This window comes from Anopheles merus, chromosome 3R, assembly GCF_017562075.2.
Source record: "Anopheles merus strain MAF chromosome 3R, AmerM5.1, whole genome shotgun sequence".
NCBI lineage: Eukaryota > Metazoa > Arthropoda > Insecta > Diptera > Culicidae > Anopheles > Anopheles merus.
Genome location: NC_054084.1, coordinates 31,153,130 through 31,168,947, shown reverse-complemented (window position 1 = coordinate 31,168,947; position 15,818 = coordinate 31,153,130). Strand labels below are relative to the sequence as shown.

The following is a 15,818-nucleotide window of genomic DNA, read 5'->3' as shown; positions in this document are numbered from 1 at the left end:
GGTGCTTTTCGTCAGTGCGCGCTACTTTATTTTACCGTTTACGATGGTGTGGTGATAGTTAAGAAATGCAAGCGCAATTTTGCGAAAGTGCAATCGTACATGCCGCTGAGCTCGACGGCTACTCTTCCCGTTTGGGTGTGACAAATGCTTCTACTGTGCCCCACCCTTTCCCTTCCCCCCTCCTCTAAAACGGTTCCTCGAGCTTCGATTTGAACGCATTTCCAAGGAAGCTAGCGCCTTCCTCGTTCTCGTCGAATCCGGCCAGCTCGCGGCATCGCTCGTACCAGCCGCTAATGTTGGCGTAGCCCTCCATCCCCACTCCGATTTCCTTCAGCGTGGCCACATTCGCCAACGCGCACAGATCGGCCAGCGTACACTCCTCGCCCGCAATCCAATCGCACCCGTCCAAATAGGAGTCGAGCTTTTCCAGCGCCTTGTACACGGCGTCCTTCTTTTCCTGCGCGATGCGCGTCTCGCCGGAGCGCAGCACCGTCATGAGCACGTTGCGCAGCGCCACAAACAGTGTGCCGGAGTCGAAGTAGAGCCGGTGGTTGATGAGCCCGCGCTTTTTCGGCTCGGACGGGTAGAGCGTGCAGCCCGGCTTGTACTGTTCCGCCAGGTACGTGACGATCGCTTTCGACTCCCACAGAATGTAGTCCTCGTCGACGAGCGTCGGCACGGTGTGGTCTGGGTTGATCGCAACGAACTCGTCCGCCAGATGCTCGCCGGCGAACAGGTTCACTATTTTCACCTGGAACGAAATACAACGATGTATCACAGTCCGATAATCAACTACCTATTAATCGGCTACATCAAAGTGTCTGATTTATCGCCTTAAAAAAGGGAGTAAATTAGGAATAATGAATTGGTAATCATGGCACGCAAAAGTCGCTCACACACACAGAAGTCGCTAACCTAGATCCAATGCTAATGTCCGGTAAAATCAATAAGTAGACCCCACATAAACATGCTATAAAAGCCCCAATACTCTATGCCCAGTGCCCATTCCCGAGGTTTCGCCAGTATGGAGGGAGAGGAGTGGACTTCTTCTGTTTACTCTTCTGTGTGGGACTTCAGACTTTGCCAAACAATAAATAAATCATGACCCTTAGGGCGACGCGTCGTCTTCCGTTTCGAAGTTGTAGGGGATCACTCATATCGATCCGTGCCGATTGACCGAGTACAAAGGTGAAGCGTACATGCAATTTTCTACAATGTTTTACATTTTACATCAAATGTATATTCCCATTGTTGGTGTTCTGCAACCAGGATATTACACAGACATGACGTCGTCGTGCAGCAAACATTCATGATGGGAAACAATGCCCCCACATGCCAGATGTTTAAAAACCTTTTAATGCGGAGGTGTTAGGAGGGAAGACCAGAGGCTAACAAATTGCGTGACATTCAACGTCTTTTTCGACCTTGATTTTGATGTCCAATAATGGGTGGAAAAAAAACTGTAGCGCTATAACCTAGTGATGGGAACAATGAAGTTTTCCCTCGGCTAGGTCCAAAGTTTTCTGGAATTGATTCCGGATAGTAGGTCCGGAATCAGTTTTCGAAATCGTTTACGGAATCTACTTCAGAATCGGAATCAGCTCCGGAATCATAATCGGTTTGGGAATCGGAATCGGTTCCGTAATCGAAATCAGCTCTGGAATCGGAATTGGCTCCGAAATCATAATCGACTTCGAAATTGGAGTCAGTTTCGGCATCTCCATAAGAAGAGACGTTTGGATCCAATGATGCTACGTGTTGATTATCACCAAAAATTAAAAATTTACTTGTAAGCGATCCATTCTCATAGAGATTCCCGGACAGATTTTGCTTCTGAAACTTCTCATTTGAATTCAAGAACTGATTCGGATTCCGGATCTAATTCCAAATATGCAGTCAATTCTGATTCTGTTACCGGAACAAATTGGGATTCCCAGGTCGATTCCGATTGCAGAGCCGATTCTGATTCTGGGACCTATTCTGATTCCGGAATCGAGTCGGGATTCAACTCCAGAATTTTTCTCCAAAATCGGCTCCAGAATCGAAATCGATTCCAGCATCGGAATCGGCTCGGGTAGGTCCGATTCCGAGCTCCCACCACTACACTAACCTCGCACTGAATAGATTTGTATAATTTAAGTAAAGCCCGTAAAGATATCGATCAAGATATTCCGGTTCGATAGTACGGAAAAGCTTTTTCAATATGGATTATTATTATTTTTTTTTTGAAACAAACATTGGTGCCCTGGAACTCAAAAATTCATCATGTACTCTACACCCATTTAATTCAATTTTTCACTCTTCAAAAAAATACACTTAATTCTCACTTAATCAGTGCTACTTACCTCGGCATCCAGATCCAAATTGCGCAATGCCAGCAGAGCCGACCGGGAGGGTGGCGAGCCCGGAAAGTGGTACAGAATCAGGGGAGCCATCCTTTCACGCCAAAATCACCACAAGGTTGTCCAAAAAACTCTTCGTCGTCCAAAGAACGGCGCACAGGTGGTGTTGAAATAAGCCAGATACGCTCAGAGCACGTGGTCGTCGTCCTGCTTCAAGGCACACCTAGCAACGACTGCGAAGGACTCGTAGCATGGTTCATACTTTTAAACTCCACCGCGAGTCCTTTTCTTCCCACGATACGCCCTCCAACTATCCCTCCCGCACAAGGTGGCCGGACCGCGTGCCTTCCCCGGGCCGGCAATTAAAGCACGGAAAACAGTAATAATGGCACCCACCTCTACCTCTACACGCAACTACCCCATCTAGTATGCATTGGATTGCTGGGGGCAACCGGGTTTATACTAACAGAGGGAGAAAGGATGGTAGTGGATATGTACTGTATGGGTTGAAAAATGTTCCACCTGGACATGAATGATGAAGTTGTCGCAATGAAGAATGTCCTTCTTTTAAAATGTTTCTCTGAGAATTTGCACACCCCGTTGCTTGCCCCTTTACATACTTCTGCTTCTATTTAGCGTAAAGTCCAATGAGGACATGCCGGCCTATACAGGTTTTTGAGACTTAATTCATCACCACGCAAGCCAGATAGTCAGTCCTTGCTACGGGGAAACGGTCCATTGTCCGGCTTGAACCCATGACGGGCATGACGACTGTACCACGGGACCGCCGTTTACAAACTTACTAGACTTAATTTTAAATGCCGTGTAAACGGATAGTCGGGAATGGTCTAGATAGCAAATGAAACTCGTCCGGTCTTGCAGAAGGTCTTGTGCTTACTGTAAAACCATCCAAGTCACCCTTGATATCTAATAGAGAGCGTGAAGCAAACGAAACCCTCAAATTACTAATCATAACAATATGACCGTTAATTAAGTTAAAATTGATGTATAATTGCAACAAATAAAGAGTCTTGAGTCTTGGGTCAAACTGAAAATCAACGGTTTAATTGCCCATTTACTTAGCATGCTGAGAGCAGCTATTCATGATCATTTTTAAAAATAGTGATCTTCTCATTACTCATCCGCACACCACTGTCTGACATCATCTACATACACAGCGTTTAACCAGTTGACTTTTAACAATTGAACCAAAGGATGAAAGGCATTTTACATGATCTCTAATGTGATGTCTAATGTGATGATCACTCGATCCAGGCGGCATTTGGCGTGATTATTGGGTATGTTCTACAGTCTTTTTGAGACCTGGAATAGGGACTTGAACTTCTTGCTTCTAGACCAGATTGCACAAACAACTGCAAAAAGCCTTTGACCCATTAACTTGATGACTCTTCTGTGTTTGTGTGGTGTGTTACCACCTACCCATAGCCAGATCATGTAAGATGTTGAACCCAAGACAATCAAATGCAGCTTGTTGTGTACGTACTTACAGGGGTTCTCATAATTGTGGGACACTTCCTTGACTCTTTCCTTTTGGAAGTGAACTTCATATAATAGAAATTGGACTCTTATGGCACCCCTTATTCCTATTAGATTTGTCAAACGAGGCAGCTATGAAGTCCAATTCCCATTGCATTAGGTTCATTTCGCGTAGGAAAGAGTCTGAGAGAATAATGGGTCCCACATCTATGAAAACACCTGGAAAACCCTGTAATCGGTGTACTTTAACGGTTGCACCACGGAACCGGCCTTGGTGTTGGAAATGGTTAAAAATATTATGCAAGCCACATCAAAAGTGTTTCTTTGCACTTGGTATCTCTCAAGAGCTGTAAACTGCACCGCGAGCCTGTACTCTACTTGCGTTGGTGCGTACGAATCGAGCACGCAAATGCATTTGTGATCAAGTTGCATTGGGAGTTACGCACCTTCCTTCCCCAACCTACTTATCCAGCTGGGAGGCGACACAGTTGGCATGGCGCATCACACCATCGAGCGTAATCGAGAAAACCAGTGCGGAGCATAATTAAAGGCGGGGGCTAACATAAGAGATAAAGCGAAGAGAAAAAAAAACAGCAACTTCCGTCCATGCGAGTTCTTCGCTCTACGGATTGCGCTACCCAACGAACGGGTTGTTTGGGACTGCTACACACGCCTGTAAAGTGAACCGGAGAACAGGTTCCAACCCACCAGCGAGCGGCAGAAAGGGAGAAGAGAACAGGTCATACGTGTTACGGTTACGGGCTGTCGTCGACAGCCCCTCATATGCCCGATTCTCTGGGTTACAGTTATTAGACGAGCGAGTGACACGTGCCAAGATATGCCCCATTCGTTGGGCCGTGAAGATGATGCGCTACACATTTTTGGTTTGCGTGTGTTGGACACAAGCGACGAGCGAACGCGGTCCCGTGTTTGTGGGTGCTTGCTTAATTGAGTAGCAAATTGACCAACCGACACGGAGAACCCGTACCCCACACAACAGGGCGGAGAAAGAGAAAGAGAAAGAGAGAGAGAGAGAGAGAGAGAGAGAGAGAAAGAGAGAGAGAGAGAGAGAGAGAAAGAGAGAGAGAGAGAGAAGTAACTGCTGGACACTTGAGAACTGCACTGCACATCATGTGGTGATGATGACGGTGCTGCTGATGAAGGTCAATGTTGGTCAGCTGTATCCCGTACCCGGTGGGACACAATATCGATTTGTAACGCGGACGCGGACTGGTGTGTGTCGTCGTGACATACGTTTGGGAGAATAATGAGCAACACATCATTATGCATTAGCACATCCGAGGTGGAGTGCCGACGTGTTGGACGGCGAATTGACCCATCTCATAAGCATCATTCCCCGTGCTACCATCCATCCGTTCCATCGGTTGGGGGATCGTCTTACCGATCGTCCACCTGGATCAATCGTACCGCAGCGTCTTGGGTGAGTTTACCCAACGCGCTCCCCCTACCAACCAACAATGAGCGGCCGGGTACGTGCGAAAATAAACAAACCTCCTTTCCACTTGTTGTCATCACCCTTCCCTTTTTGTTGCCTTTCTTTCTTACTTTTTGTAGTTTTGTCGCTTCAGTTTGTGTTGAGTTTTTTTTTCATTATACTTATAGCTGTTTTTGTTTGCCATTTTATTAGTGTTTTTCTTTTTCCTTATTAGTGTAAAATGCTAACAGTTATGTTGCGTGCGAGCGCGCGCGCGCATGCTCGCGCAACTGACTCCACTTACGGTTACGCATGAGTGTGGTTCCTCCTCCTTTCTCCGTTTTTTTTTTGTTTTCTTCGGCGAGAGATTTGTATTGTTTTGTTTGTTTAATTTGTTTTCTTTTTGTTTTTTGTTTAACATACATAATGCCATACAATGCATTCGCGCGCCCCACCCATTCTTTGCTGCAAACGTAACACATCTATATGCGCACGACATCACCTCGCGGCGGTGGTGTCGGAGGCGCGATCGCTCGTGCGGTGGTCACTAAGGTCACGGACACACGCCTTCCCTCTCTCTCGCTCGCTCTATTCAGAGACACCACACGTTCTTAACTACTTTTTGTGTATGTGTGTGGGAGTGTTGTGTGTTTGATGCTTCTTCTTCTTCCCCTACGCACATATCTTATCAAACACGCTTTAGATATTAACCTTTGTTTTGCATTTTTATTTGCCTTTGCACAACTTTGATTTTTGTTTCTTACTTCCGACACATACATATACTACTACTATAGCCCTGCTTTATTATTATGCTTTGCTTGCTTTCCTCTTCAATTAGGGACATAAAATGCCATCCCCTCTCCCTTCCCTCTTCAAGCATCTCCGATGCACTTTTGCCTATGATCGAATGCATCATCTTTTGCAGTTCTTCCGCTTGCAGGGGCTTTATCATTCAGGTAAACCCCCTCCTAACTATGTGTGTGTGTGTGTGTCTCTGTAGGTGTGTGTTTGTGTGAATAATAAGGAAACCTCTCCCCCTCTCCCTTCTAACTCTTACGTATCTACTGGAATTTGTGTACTTTTGTGTGTGTGTTTTTCTGTGTGTATCTCGCTTATGGATCCATCCGCATCTATTAGTGTTGGTAGGGGCTTTCGAAATAGACAATGTGCGCCACCGACCCACCAACCCCCCCCCCCCCTTCCCTCCGCCTTTTGCCCCATAGCTTTGCGCAATTATTATTATTATTATTATTATTACTATTATTGTTACCACTTACTGTCTACTCTCATAAGTAACCACCACCCCATCCCACCTCTAGCCCCCCTGTTGCAAAGGGGAGAGGTAGGAGTTCAGGAGGGAAGGGTTTGTCCTCACACGATAGCAGCGCTTATTGGTTGGCATCAGCCCAAAAAGGTAGACGAGACAAAAGCGATGCGAGGAAGACACACAACGGCAACGACGACGACCACAACAAGTAAATTGTCGTGTGAAATGAAAAAAAAGGGAAGGAGTTCAAAGAGTGTGTGTGTGTGTAAGAGAGAGAGAGGGAAACGGAAGGATAAAAATAAACCTACAAAAAATATACATATTTATGCACATCCGAGAGTGTTGTTCGATAAAATAAATACACCGTCCGCGGTCACTACCGATGCACAGCCACACACACACACACACACAGACGACGCAGCATGATATCACTGCGCTGACACTCTGCCAACCCCCAATGGGGAATGGGGAGAATGGGAGGACACGTGTTTTTCTTTTACTGGAATCTATTATTGATCACCAAATGTGGGGAGGTGGGGGGGGGGGGGTGAGGTGGACCGCTTGTTCCCAGCTACCAACCAATTCTTTGTGCCGCGTGCTGTATTTGCGCATGCAAATGAAGCTGCCTTTCTTCTACGCTAGATCCAACGCCTTCCTCTCTAATACTTCCTCCTCTCCTGATCCTTCTTTTCGGGCTTTTAGCCATCTCATGTGTGTGTGTGTGTGTGTGTGTGTGTGTGTGTGTGTGTGTGTGTCTATGTGGCGCATCCTTAATATGTAATCTTTGCTTGGTTGGTTTCTTGTGATAAAAGGCCGCCGCACGCCACCAAATATAATACCATTATAAATCTCCTCTCTGTCTGTCTCGTTCAAACCTGTCGACCGTTCTAATAATATCAAACGAAATTGCTTGCTTTTAGTGCACATTTTGTATTTGGTTTTGTTGTGAAGGGAATATGTTAGAGTGTGTGCGTGCGTGAAAAGAAGAAAGGCGCGGCTAGTGTGTACTCTTGACAACGGAGATGTACTTATATATCGAAATAACTAAATAACAATTGATTCTAACAAAGGCAAAAAAGATATGTTTGTGAGTGTGTGCGTGTGTGTATGTATGTGTGTATCTAAAACTCTAAACACGATCTACTAAATACGCAGCGCAAGTGGGCAAACCTTCCTTACTTTCTAGTGCTATCAACATCCTTTGAGAATGTGTGTATGTGTGAGTGTGCGATTCCTTCCGCTTTTTGAAACTTCTACAACCTGCTTCAGCCCATTTGTGTTTAAATTATTGCCACCGAGAAGGGGAAAAACAATGCAATAGTAGAGACAAGGGCAAGGGAAACTTCACTTCCGGTATCGGTGTAAATTCACGTTGTGAGTTCTTTTCAGAATCTAAAAAAAAGGAGAAAGGGCTGGAAAGAAGTTCAGGGCTAGCACCAATCACCAGTTCATTCACAATATATCTCCCTCTCTCTCTTTCTCTCTAACACTAAGTGTGTTTTGCTTGCCAAAAAACGCTCAATATGTTCCGTTCCGATCCTTTTCTGGCTATTTCACACCACACAGAGTATGTACAATTTCACGATCATGATTCACGCACTCACGCATATGTATTATCTGCTGAGAGAACCTACACGCAGTCTACATTCTGCAAGGAACGGTACAAGGAAGGAATTTCTTTTTTCTGTTCGATAAATTTAATTCGTAAAAAAAACACACACAAAATCATTCCATTCCATTCCGACTCGGGGGCTCTATTTTGTTCCTCCTAACACAGCAATACTCGAATACTTCGGCCATTGTTTAAATCATTGTTCGACCGTCTTCGCTTCGAATCGTTTTAAGAACGTAAAGTACGTGAAGCGCACCATTTGTAGGGAATTTTCCAACACAATTTCCTGAAAAGGATTGGAATAGTAAAACAATCTAAAACATAACGTGCCACGGGGGGAGGGGGTAGAAACTGTGTGGTGGATGAGACAAAGGGGGGGGGGGTCACCATATCACCCTGTGTTTAGTGTATGTGTGTGTGTGTGTGTGTGTGTGTGTGTGTGTGTGTGTGTGTGTGTGTGTGTGTGTGTATAGAAGCGCAGGAAATGGAAGTCTAGGATGCTCTGTTTAGTGTAATAGTGTCCGACCGTCTATCTGTGTGTGTGTGTGTGTGTGTGTGTGTGTGTGTGTGTGTGTGTGTGTGTGTGTGTGTGTGTGTGTGTGTGTGTGTGTGTGTTTGTGTGAGAGCGGGGCCACTTGGTGACTTAGACGCTCCTTCCCCCGTTTAGGTGCTACTGTGCTGTATCGATCGCCGATCGTACACTCCACCACCACCACCACCACCCGACGTTCCGTTCATCTGTCGGTGCTGCTGCTGCTGCTGCTGGGGGTGGCTAAAGCTGCTCGAAAGTCGCCCACTGCCCGACTGCTGCTCGTCGTCGTTCAGCGTCAACTTACTGTTCCGCGCGGCCAGATCCTCCATCTGCTGCCACAGGGCGTCCCGCTGGGCCAGCTTCTCCTGCTCCGTCTCCTGCTCCGCCTGGTACTTCCGGTGGCACTCGTCAAACAGCAGCTGGTTCATCTCCATGAACAGCTTGATCGCGTTGTAGATCAGCCCGTGGATCGTTTTGTTCCAGTGCGACTTGCTGTTGCTGTACAGGGCGGGGAACATGATCGGCATGATCACCTTCGAGTTTTCCGATATCAGCGACATGATGTAGTCATTGTTCCAGTAGTACAGTGCCCGCTCGGCCACCTGGAAGTGCGGGCTGGAGACGCACTTGGCGATCTGGCGGAACAGGGGTTCCATCACCTTCTGGAATTCGGCCGGCTCAATCACGTCCAGTATCTCCTCGAGCTCGTTCAGAAACATCACCTCCTTCGGGCTGTGCGTTTTCGGCCAAAACTTGAGCAAACACTTGATGACGGGCTGCGTCAGGCTGGCGTCCTTCTCGAGAAACTGCACCACACAGTACGCCAGCTGCGGATGGTACACGGACAGGCTCTTGACCTTGTGCAGCGGCAGCAGCACCTTGAGCAGGAACTGCTTGTGCTCCTCCTTCAGTGGGAGCGCGAATCCGTTAATGATGCTGCCCAGTATCTCGAGCAGCTCGGCAATGCCGTTGTGGTGCTCCGTCTCGTAGATGAACTTGTAGAAGATGTTGTTGATCTGCTTGCGGATGAAGGCGCGCAGCCCGAGAAACTTCCCGTACACCCGGTGCAGCACCGTCTTGAGGAAGTCGCGCTCGCGCGGATCCTCCGAATCGAACAGCTCGAGCAGGTTCAGGATGAAGCTGTGGTCGATGTACCGCTTCGCCACGTTCGGCTGGAAGTCGGGCGACTCGAGAAACCGCAGAAACAGCTCGTACACGAACTGCAGATGCGGCCAGGACACCTCGAGCGTCGGCTCGTCCTCCTCCGGATCGAACTCGGCCCCGTTCGGGTTGGAGGACGGGGGCAGCGTGCGGAACAGGTTGGTCGCCACCATGTTGAACGCTTCCGGGTAGATCGGCTCGGTAATCACGTTGCTCTGGTTGTTCAGATGCTCGACGATTTCCTGCAGCGCGCACCGCTTGATCTCCTTGTACTTCAGATCGTTCAGCGGTTCGGAGAAGTCGAACAGGACGCAGCACTGGCGCAGCTTCTGGATGAACAGCTCCTCCCGCTCGGCCGGATCGGCGTCCTTCAGCGGGGGCAGCGTTTCGATCTCGTAAAACTTCGGTATGATGTAGCGACCGCTGCCGGTGCCGCTCGTCGCACTGCTGCTGCTCGGCCGCTTCTCCAGGCTGCCGCCAGTTGGTGGACCCTGTGACTGCTGCTGCTGCTGCTGCTTGCCATTCTGTCCGTTGCCGTTGCTAATACTATTGTTGTTGTTGTTGTTGTTATTGGTGCTGTTGCTTAGTGCCGTTGCCGTCGCAGCCGCTGAGGTGATATTAGAATTTAGGTTGTTATTATTAATCGTATTGCCAATCGTATTGCTACCGTTTGCCGCTGCCGTACCGCCGTTGCCGGAGTTGATGATACTGCTGTTGTTGTTGTTGTTGTTGTTGTTGTTATTGTTCGCACTACTGTTGATGGGTGCCCCGATGCCCCCGTTTGGGCCAGTCGCTTGCCCGGTGGTTGCACCACCACCACCACCCATCCCAACCGGCTGCGTACCTGCTGGCGCTGGTCGATCTGATCCGGTTCCCGCCGCTGACAGTCCCGTTCCACTTGCTGCCGTGACGACAACATTATTGCTGCTGGCCCCATTCTCATCGTTCAGTGTCATCTTGAAGCCGCTCCACCTCCGCCGCCGCACACTTTGATCTGCTTCTCCTCGCCCTCGTTGAGAGATTACCTCAGCACGCTCTTTTTTTTTGCTTCTTCTCCACCGCACCACACCACTCGCGCTTCCGGATGTGTGCTAGGGGGTTGCTTTAACTAGAGAGAGAGAAAGAGAGAGGGAGAACGAGATGATAGACAGGTTCGGGTGCGGTGAACTATTATGATTGATGCTGCGGTAACGGATAAATACAGCACCGGAGCAGCAACGCGAACGAAATGAAGCACGAAAACGTCGACGAAAAACGTATGCGCGCCTACTGTGCAGCTGAATTGTTTGTTCGACTTTCGTGACCGTCATTTGTCCGTCTCCGGCATGCTGCTGCTGCTGCTGGTGCTATCAATCCCCGTCTGTGCTTGGGGGAAGCTAAACTATACACACCCGCTAGTTTCACCGCTTTGACGACGACGACGACGACGACGACGGCACACTTGCGCCGACACTTTGCATCCGACTACACTCCGACACACACTGTGCGGAACCGTGAACCGTCACGACCGACGACGACACAGCACACACACGGCCACCGCACAGCACCGGAATTCTTTTGTCGATGGTGATGAAGTGCACCACACATCCAATCGATTGGGACACCGATAGTTTGTAGATGACGATGTTTCCGACCGTGCTGCTGCTGCTGATGATGATGATGATGGTCGTCAATACATTTGCACAAATCTTCCCCTACGCGTTCTCGCTCTCACTCTCTTTCTCACTCACTTGCTCTTTCTTTCTCGTTTTCTCCCGCACGATTCGCACTACTTTTCTTCCCACGATCCACCGCCCGTGATAGCACACACCGCTACCGCACACGTACTGCCGTGCCCGTCTTCCCTCTTCCACGATAGAAACTACACCACTGCTACTGCTTTTTTACACCGATAATTTGGAATTCGTGCTCAAATGCAAAAAAAAAACACATACACAGGCGGCGGTGTGAAATTACTCACACCCACTTGAACGGTACACGACGGTAGGGCAGAGCGACCGAGCTGGATGTGTGCCTACTATCCCCTTATGTTAGGCAGCCCCTCCTCCAGCAGCTTTCGACGACGATCGACGATTTGTGCTAGGCACGGATTGAAACCTTCCGGAACCGGAGACGAACCGGACACACGCACACACGACCGGACGAAGCGAAACACTAAACACTGCAACGGGGAAAGGCAAAGGAACACGGCGAGTATGTGTGTGCAACACTTTCAAACAGGGGAGCTCGGAAACTAGGACGGACGACACTGCTGGTCGGTTTTGTGTTCTGGCGGACGGCGGTCGTCCGGTTCACTTCACCACTTCAAAACGCGGTGCGGTGCTTTGTGTGTGTGTGTGTGCGCGCGGTCGGGAAAATCAGAAGGGAAAAGAGAAGTGGATCAACTAGATGCAGGATTTCGTTTTCTTTTCTTTCTGGCGTTTACAAAACGAGAGCACACAGTCGAGCGAAAAGAAAACACTCCACAAAAATGACAGCACCGATCGGGTCCGCGCCGCTGACAGGTCGCCGTGAGCTCGGACCGGCGTGTTTAGGCGAATAGGTTGAGAGTTTGGAAGCGTGATAACCGTTGCGCAATTTTAAAATAGCCGTTTTATTAGACTTTTTTTCGATTGACTTATTCAATCGAATTCCTTCTCCATGCTCAGTTCAAGTTTCCCCCCTACTTTTAACGAGGTTTTTCCCCTTTCCATCCGACTGGTGCTTTTGCATGTGCAGATTCAGCTCGCGGTTGCGAATGTACGATGCCGGGCAGAGCTTGCACTTGTACGGTCGTTCCATCGTATGCGCTGCCATCTCGTGCCGCTTTCGGTCGGAAAAGTGTATGAAGGTGCGCGAGCAGAACGTACACTCGTAGGGGCGTTCGCCCGTGTGGACGCGCTGGTGGATTTTCAGCTTCTCCACCACGGCAAACTTTTTCGAGCACAGCTTACACTCAAACAGCAGCTCGGTGGCGTGGAGCGCTCGCCGGTGCCGCTTCAGCAGCCCCTTGCTGACGAACGCACACCCGCACACGTCGCACTTGTGGTCCTTTCGGTCGGTGTGCGTCTTCTGGTGGGCGACCAGTCTCGCCCGCAGCACGAACGATTTGCCGCACTCGGCACACTCGAAGCTGGGCGGCGTGGCACTGTGCTCCTGCTCCACGTGGATCTTCAGCTGCACCCACCGGTCGAAGGTACTGGCGCACTGTTTGCACTTATACTCGCGCGGCACGAACCGTTTCACCCGATGCCAGTACAGTTTCGCCAGCGTTTGGAACGGTTTGCAGCAGGTGGGACACACGTTAGTGTCCTGCTGGCGCTCGTTTTGGTTTTCCCGCCGCTGCCCGTAGTGCTCGGCCTGGGCGTGCTCCAGCAGGGCCGCTTCGCTCGTGAACGTCTCCGGGCACTTGGGAAAGCAGCAGTGGTACCAGACGAGATGGCCGACCTTTTGTAGCCCTTTCGCTTCCACCGACCGGTGCAACTGTAGCGCTTCCTTCACGCGTGGATCCGATACGGCTGCCTCGGGTGGACCCGGTTCCGCGTCTGCTTCCTCCGGCGCATCGTGCTCCTCCCCTGTGGCATTAGCCGCTGCATCAACGATCAGCCGCGACAGGTGGTTCGGGGCCGAATGCATGTGCCGCGCTAGGCAGAACTTCTTCGAAAACAGCAGCCCACAGAGTTTGCAGAGGTACAGCGTCTTTTGCTTGGAGCGACTCATCGATCGGTGCACCGCGAAGCCGCGCTCGAGCTCAAACACGGCGTAACAGATCTCGCACTGGTGGCCGTACGTGCGGGCACAAAAGTTGAGCGGCAAGTAGTGCTCCTGCTCGGCGTGCTGCTGCAGCTCGGAAGTCGTATCGAAGAATTTGCCACACCCGCAGCAATACTCGCCAGCCACGACCAGTACGCTGTAGTTGTTGTACTCCTTCCTCCGCTTGATGAACCGTTCGTCCGGCATGGGAATGCAGGTGACCGCTTTCGGCCGGTAGCTAATCTTTTCCACCACCAGCTTCCGCAGCTCGTCCGCCACGGCCGGCTGGTCGAGCTCGACAAATCCTTCCGCTGTGTCGAGCTCGATGCCGGCCTGCTCAAACTTGTAGTTCTCCAGCTCGCGGTGCCGTTCGTTGTGGCGCTGGTGGTTCCGCAAGCTTTCCTTGTTCAGAAACGAAACGTCACACACCGTGCACAGGAACAGCTGCCGGGTGGTGAAGAAGCAGATGTGCTTCACGAGATTCAGCGTGTTTTGAAACTCCGCCCGGCATAGCTCGCACGAATGCTCATCAACGTGCTCCGACGGAACTTCCGGCGGATGAGCCAGATTGCTGTGCTCAATCAGCAGCGCCTTGGACATGCAGGTATAGGAGCACCCGCAACAGCGCAATCCGCGCATCCGAATGTACTTGAACGTTTCGAACACGTGCTGCTCCGCGATTTGCACATCCTGCACGTTCAGTTCCTTCTCGCTCAGCTGGCAGTAAAGCTCTTCGTTCGACAGCACCTCTTCGAACAGCGCTTTGTAGCGATGCATCACACGTGGATCGGTTGCGTTCTGTAAGCGGTCCTCCGCGTGCAGCTCTTGCTGTTCGTCCGTGTCGGTGCCTTCCTGCAGGTAACACTCCTCATACTGACTATCTTCCTCCAGCCCTTCCTCCTCTACCCCGTCCTCATCTTTCAGGGCTTCGATCGTAAGTGTATCATCATTGTTCGTTCCGCTTGCCTGCACATCCACCTCCTCAACCATGCCACCACATTCGAGCAGGTGGTTAAATAGCTTCCGCTTGACGTTGTAGAAGCGATTGCACCGCAAACACACGTACATCTTGTTCAGCTTAAACTCATCGATGTGGCGCTCGAGCTGCTGGTCGGTGGAGAATTTGTAGAAACAAATCGGACAGTAGTCGCCGTGGTCGGTCATCTCGACCGAGTGGACCGTTTCCGAGTGTTGCAGCAGCTCTTTGCGTGATCGTGCGACAAAGCTGCACCCGCAGCAACGTTCCCCGGTGACCTCCACCATCCGATACTGCTCGTGCAGTACGTCGGCCACAATTGTGGCCTCGTTGGGCATCTGAAACTGGCGCGTCACCTTACCACCGTCCGCTCGGACCTCTTCGTGCTCTTCCTCGTCGGAGCAACATGCTTCAATCTCAATGTCTGCGGCTTCTTCCTTTGCTGGTGGTTGCTGCTCTTCCTCCTGTTCCTCCAGATATTCGATGCAATATTCGCTCTCGTCAATGCCATCTACGACGAGCGGGTCCGGATCGTCCTTCTCGGTACAGTTGGCATTTTCGGTGTTCTCTTCCTCTTCCTCACTGTCGCACTCGACATCCTGCTGCACCATACATTCTGATCCACGGATTTCCTTCTGTATCGAGTAGGCCGCCTGAATTTTGGTCCAACAACCACCGCAAATGCTCTTCTGGACATTGTTTACCTAAAAAGGCTAAGGTCGATTAACACAAAGCTTTGGATTGTGAATAAAAACATGCCGCTTTACCTTGATGGTGGCCACCTGTTCGACGACGGTGGCAATGGTGAGGGAGCTGCCCGATTCTACAACCGTGGAAAGTTCAAGCAAATCGCCCTTCGGATGTTTGTAGCAGATGCAGCATTTCTGCTCACCCGACGCTGGCGTGAATTCCGTTTCTTCTTCCTCCACGTTGGACACTTTTCTTCGCTTCGACGGTCCTCGCAGCATGGCGAATGTTTGGGGTATTTAACCCGTGTAAAAATAAAGAAAATTGCACGCGCGTTGTAAATCCAAGTTTGTGCCGGATGAAAAGATGTAAACAAACAATACTTTGTGAGGGGATCTCTGAGTGACAAGGTTAAGACATATTTATCAGCAACGGTAAAATTAAATGATTTTCTCGACGCCCTAAACCGCAACCGGATTGTTATTGATAAAAAAATATATTTTTTCATTTATCGAGTTTAACTTAATTAAAAAAATGCTTCAAGCAAATATACTATAATGAAAAAAGAAAAAACAAA

General features: G+C 49.7%; 2 protein-coding genes across 7 annotated transcripts; both read right to left on the bottom strand.

Moving 5' to 3' along the window:
* Positions 1–3: 3 nt before the first annotated feature.
* LOC121597795 (glutathione S-transferase 1-1-like) lies at positions 4–2,568 on the bottom strand. Its single transcript, XM_041923937.1, has 2 exons — positions 2,346–2,568; positions 4–751 (listed from the first exon to the last, which is right to left on the bottom strand). Exons 1-2 carry the CDS (start codon positions 2,433–2,435, stop codon positions 185–187), a joined length of 657 nt encoding a protein of 218 aa, XP_041779871.1. The 5' UTR covers positions 2,436–2,568; the 3' UTR covers positions 4–184.
* A 3,789-nt stretch (positions 2,569–6,357) lies between these two features.
* LOC121597784 (serine/threonine-protein phosphatase 2A 56 kDa regulatory subunit gamma isoform-like) lies at positions 6,358–15,626 on the bottom strand. 6 transcript variants are annotated; one of them, XM_041923915.1, is made up of 4 exons: positions 11,238–12,332; positions 10,514–10,954; positions 8,990–10,453; positions 6,358–8,439 (listed from the first exon to the last, which is right to left on the bottom strand). In XM_041923915.1, exons 2-4 carry the CDS (start codon positions 10,800–10,802, stop codon positions 8,345–8,347), a joined length of 1,848 nt encoding a protein of 615 aa, XP_041779849.1. In that variant the 5' UTR covers positions 10,803–10,954; positions 11,238–12,332; the 3' UTR covers positions 6,358–8,344. The 6 variants fall into 6 exon arrangements, 3 of the variants coding, with proteins under 3 accessions (XP_041779849.1, XP_041779847.1, XP_041779848.1); XR_006005478.1 differs by lacking the exons at positions 6,358–8,439; positions 8,990–10,453 and adding an exon at positions 15,322–15,626 and having other exon boundaries at positions 10,799–10,954; positions 11,238–11,493; positions 11,577–15,258; XR_006005479.1 differs by lacking the exons at positions 6,358–8,439; positions 8,990–10,453 and adding an exon at positions 15,322–15,626 and having other exon boundaries at positions 10,799–10,954; positions 11,238–11,490; positions 11,577–15,258.
* Positions 15,627–15,818: the final 192 nt, after the last annotated feature.

What these genes read in the sequence shown, in the direction of transcription:
- LOC121597784 (XM_041923913.1), bottom strand. Translation starts at nt 10,802, where the DNA reads ATGACACTGAACGATGAGAATGGGGCCAGCAGCAATAATGTTGTCGTC. An exon ending in CGGTACGGCAGCGGCAAACG is followed by an intron (nt 10,454 to 10,513) that starts GTAGCAATACGA and finishes ATATCACCTCAG; the next exon opens with CGGCTGCGACGGCAACGGCA.
- LOC121597795 (XM_041923937.1), bottom strand. Translation starts at nt 2,435, where the DNA reads ATGGCTCCCCTGATTCTGTACCACTTTCCGGGCTCGCCACCCTCCCGG. An exon ending in ATTTGGATCTGGATGCCGAG is followed by an intron (nt 752 to 2,345) that starts GTAAGTAGCACT and finishes ATTTCGTTCCAG; the next exon opens with GTGAAAATAGTGAACCTGTT.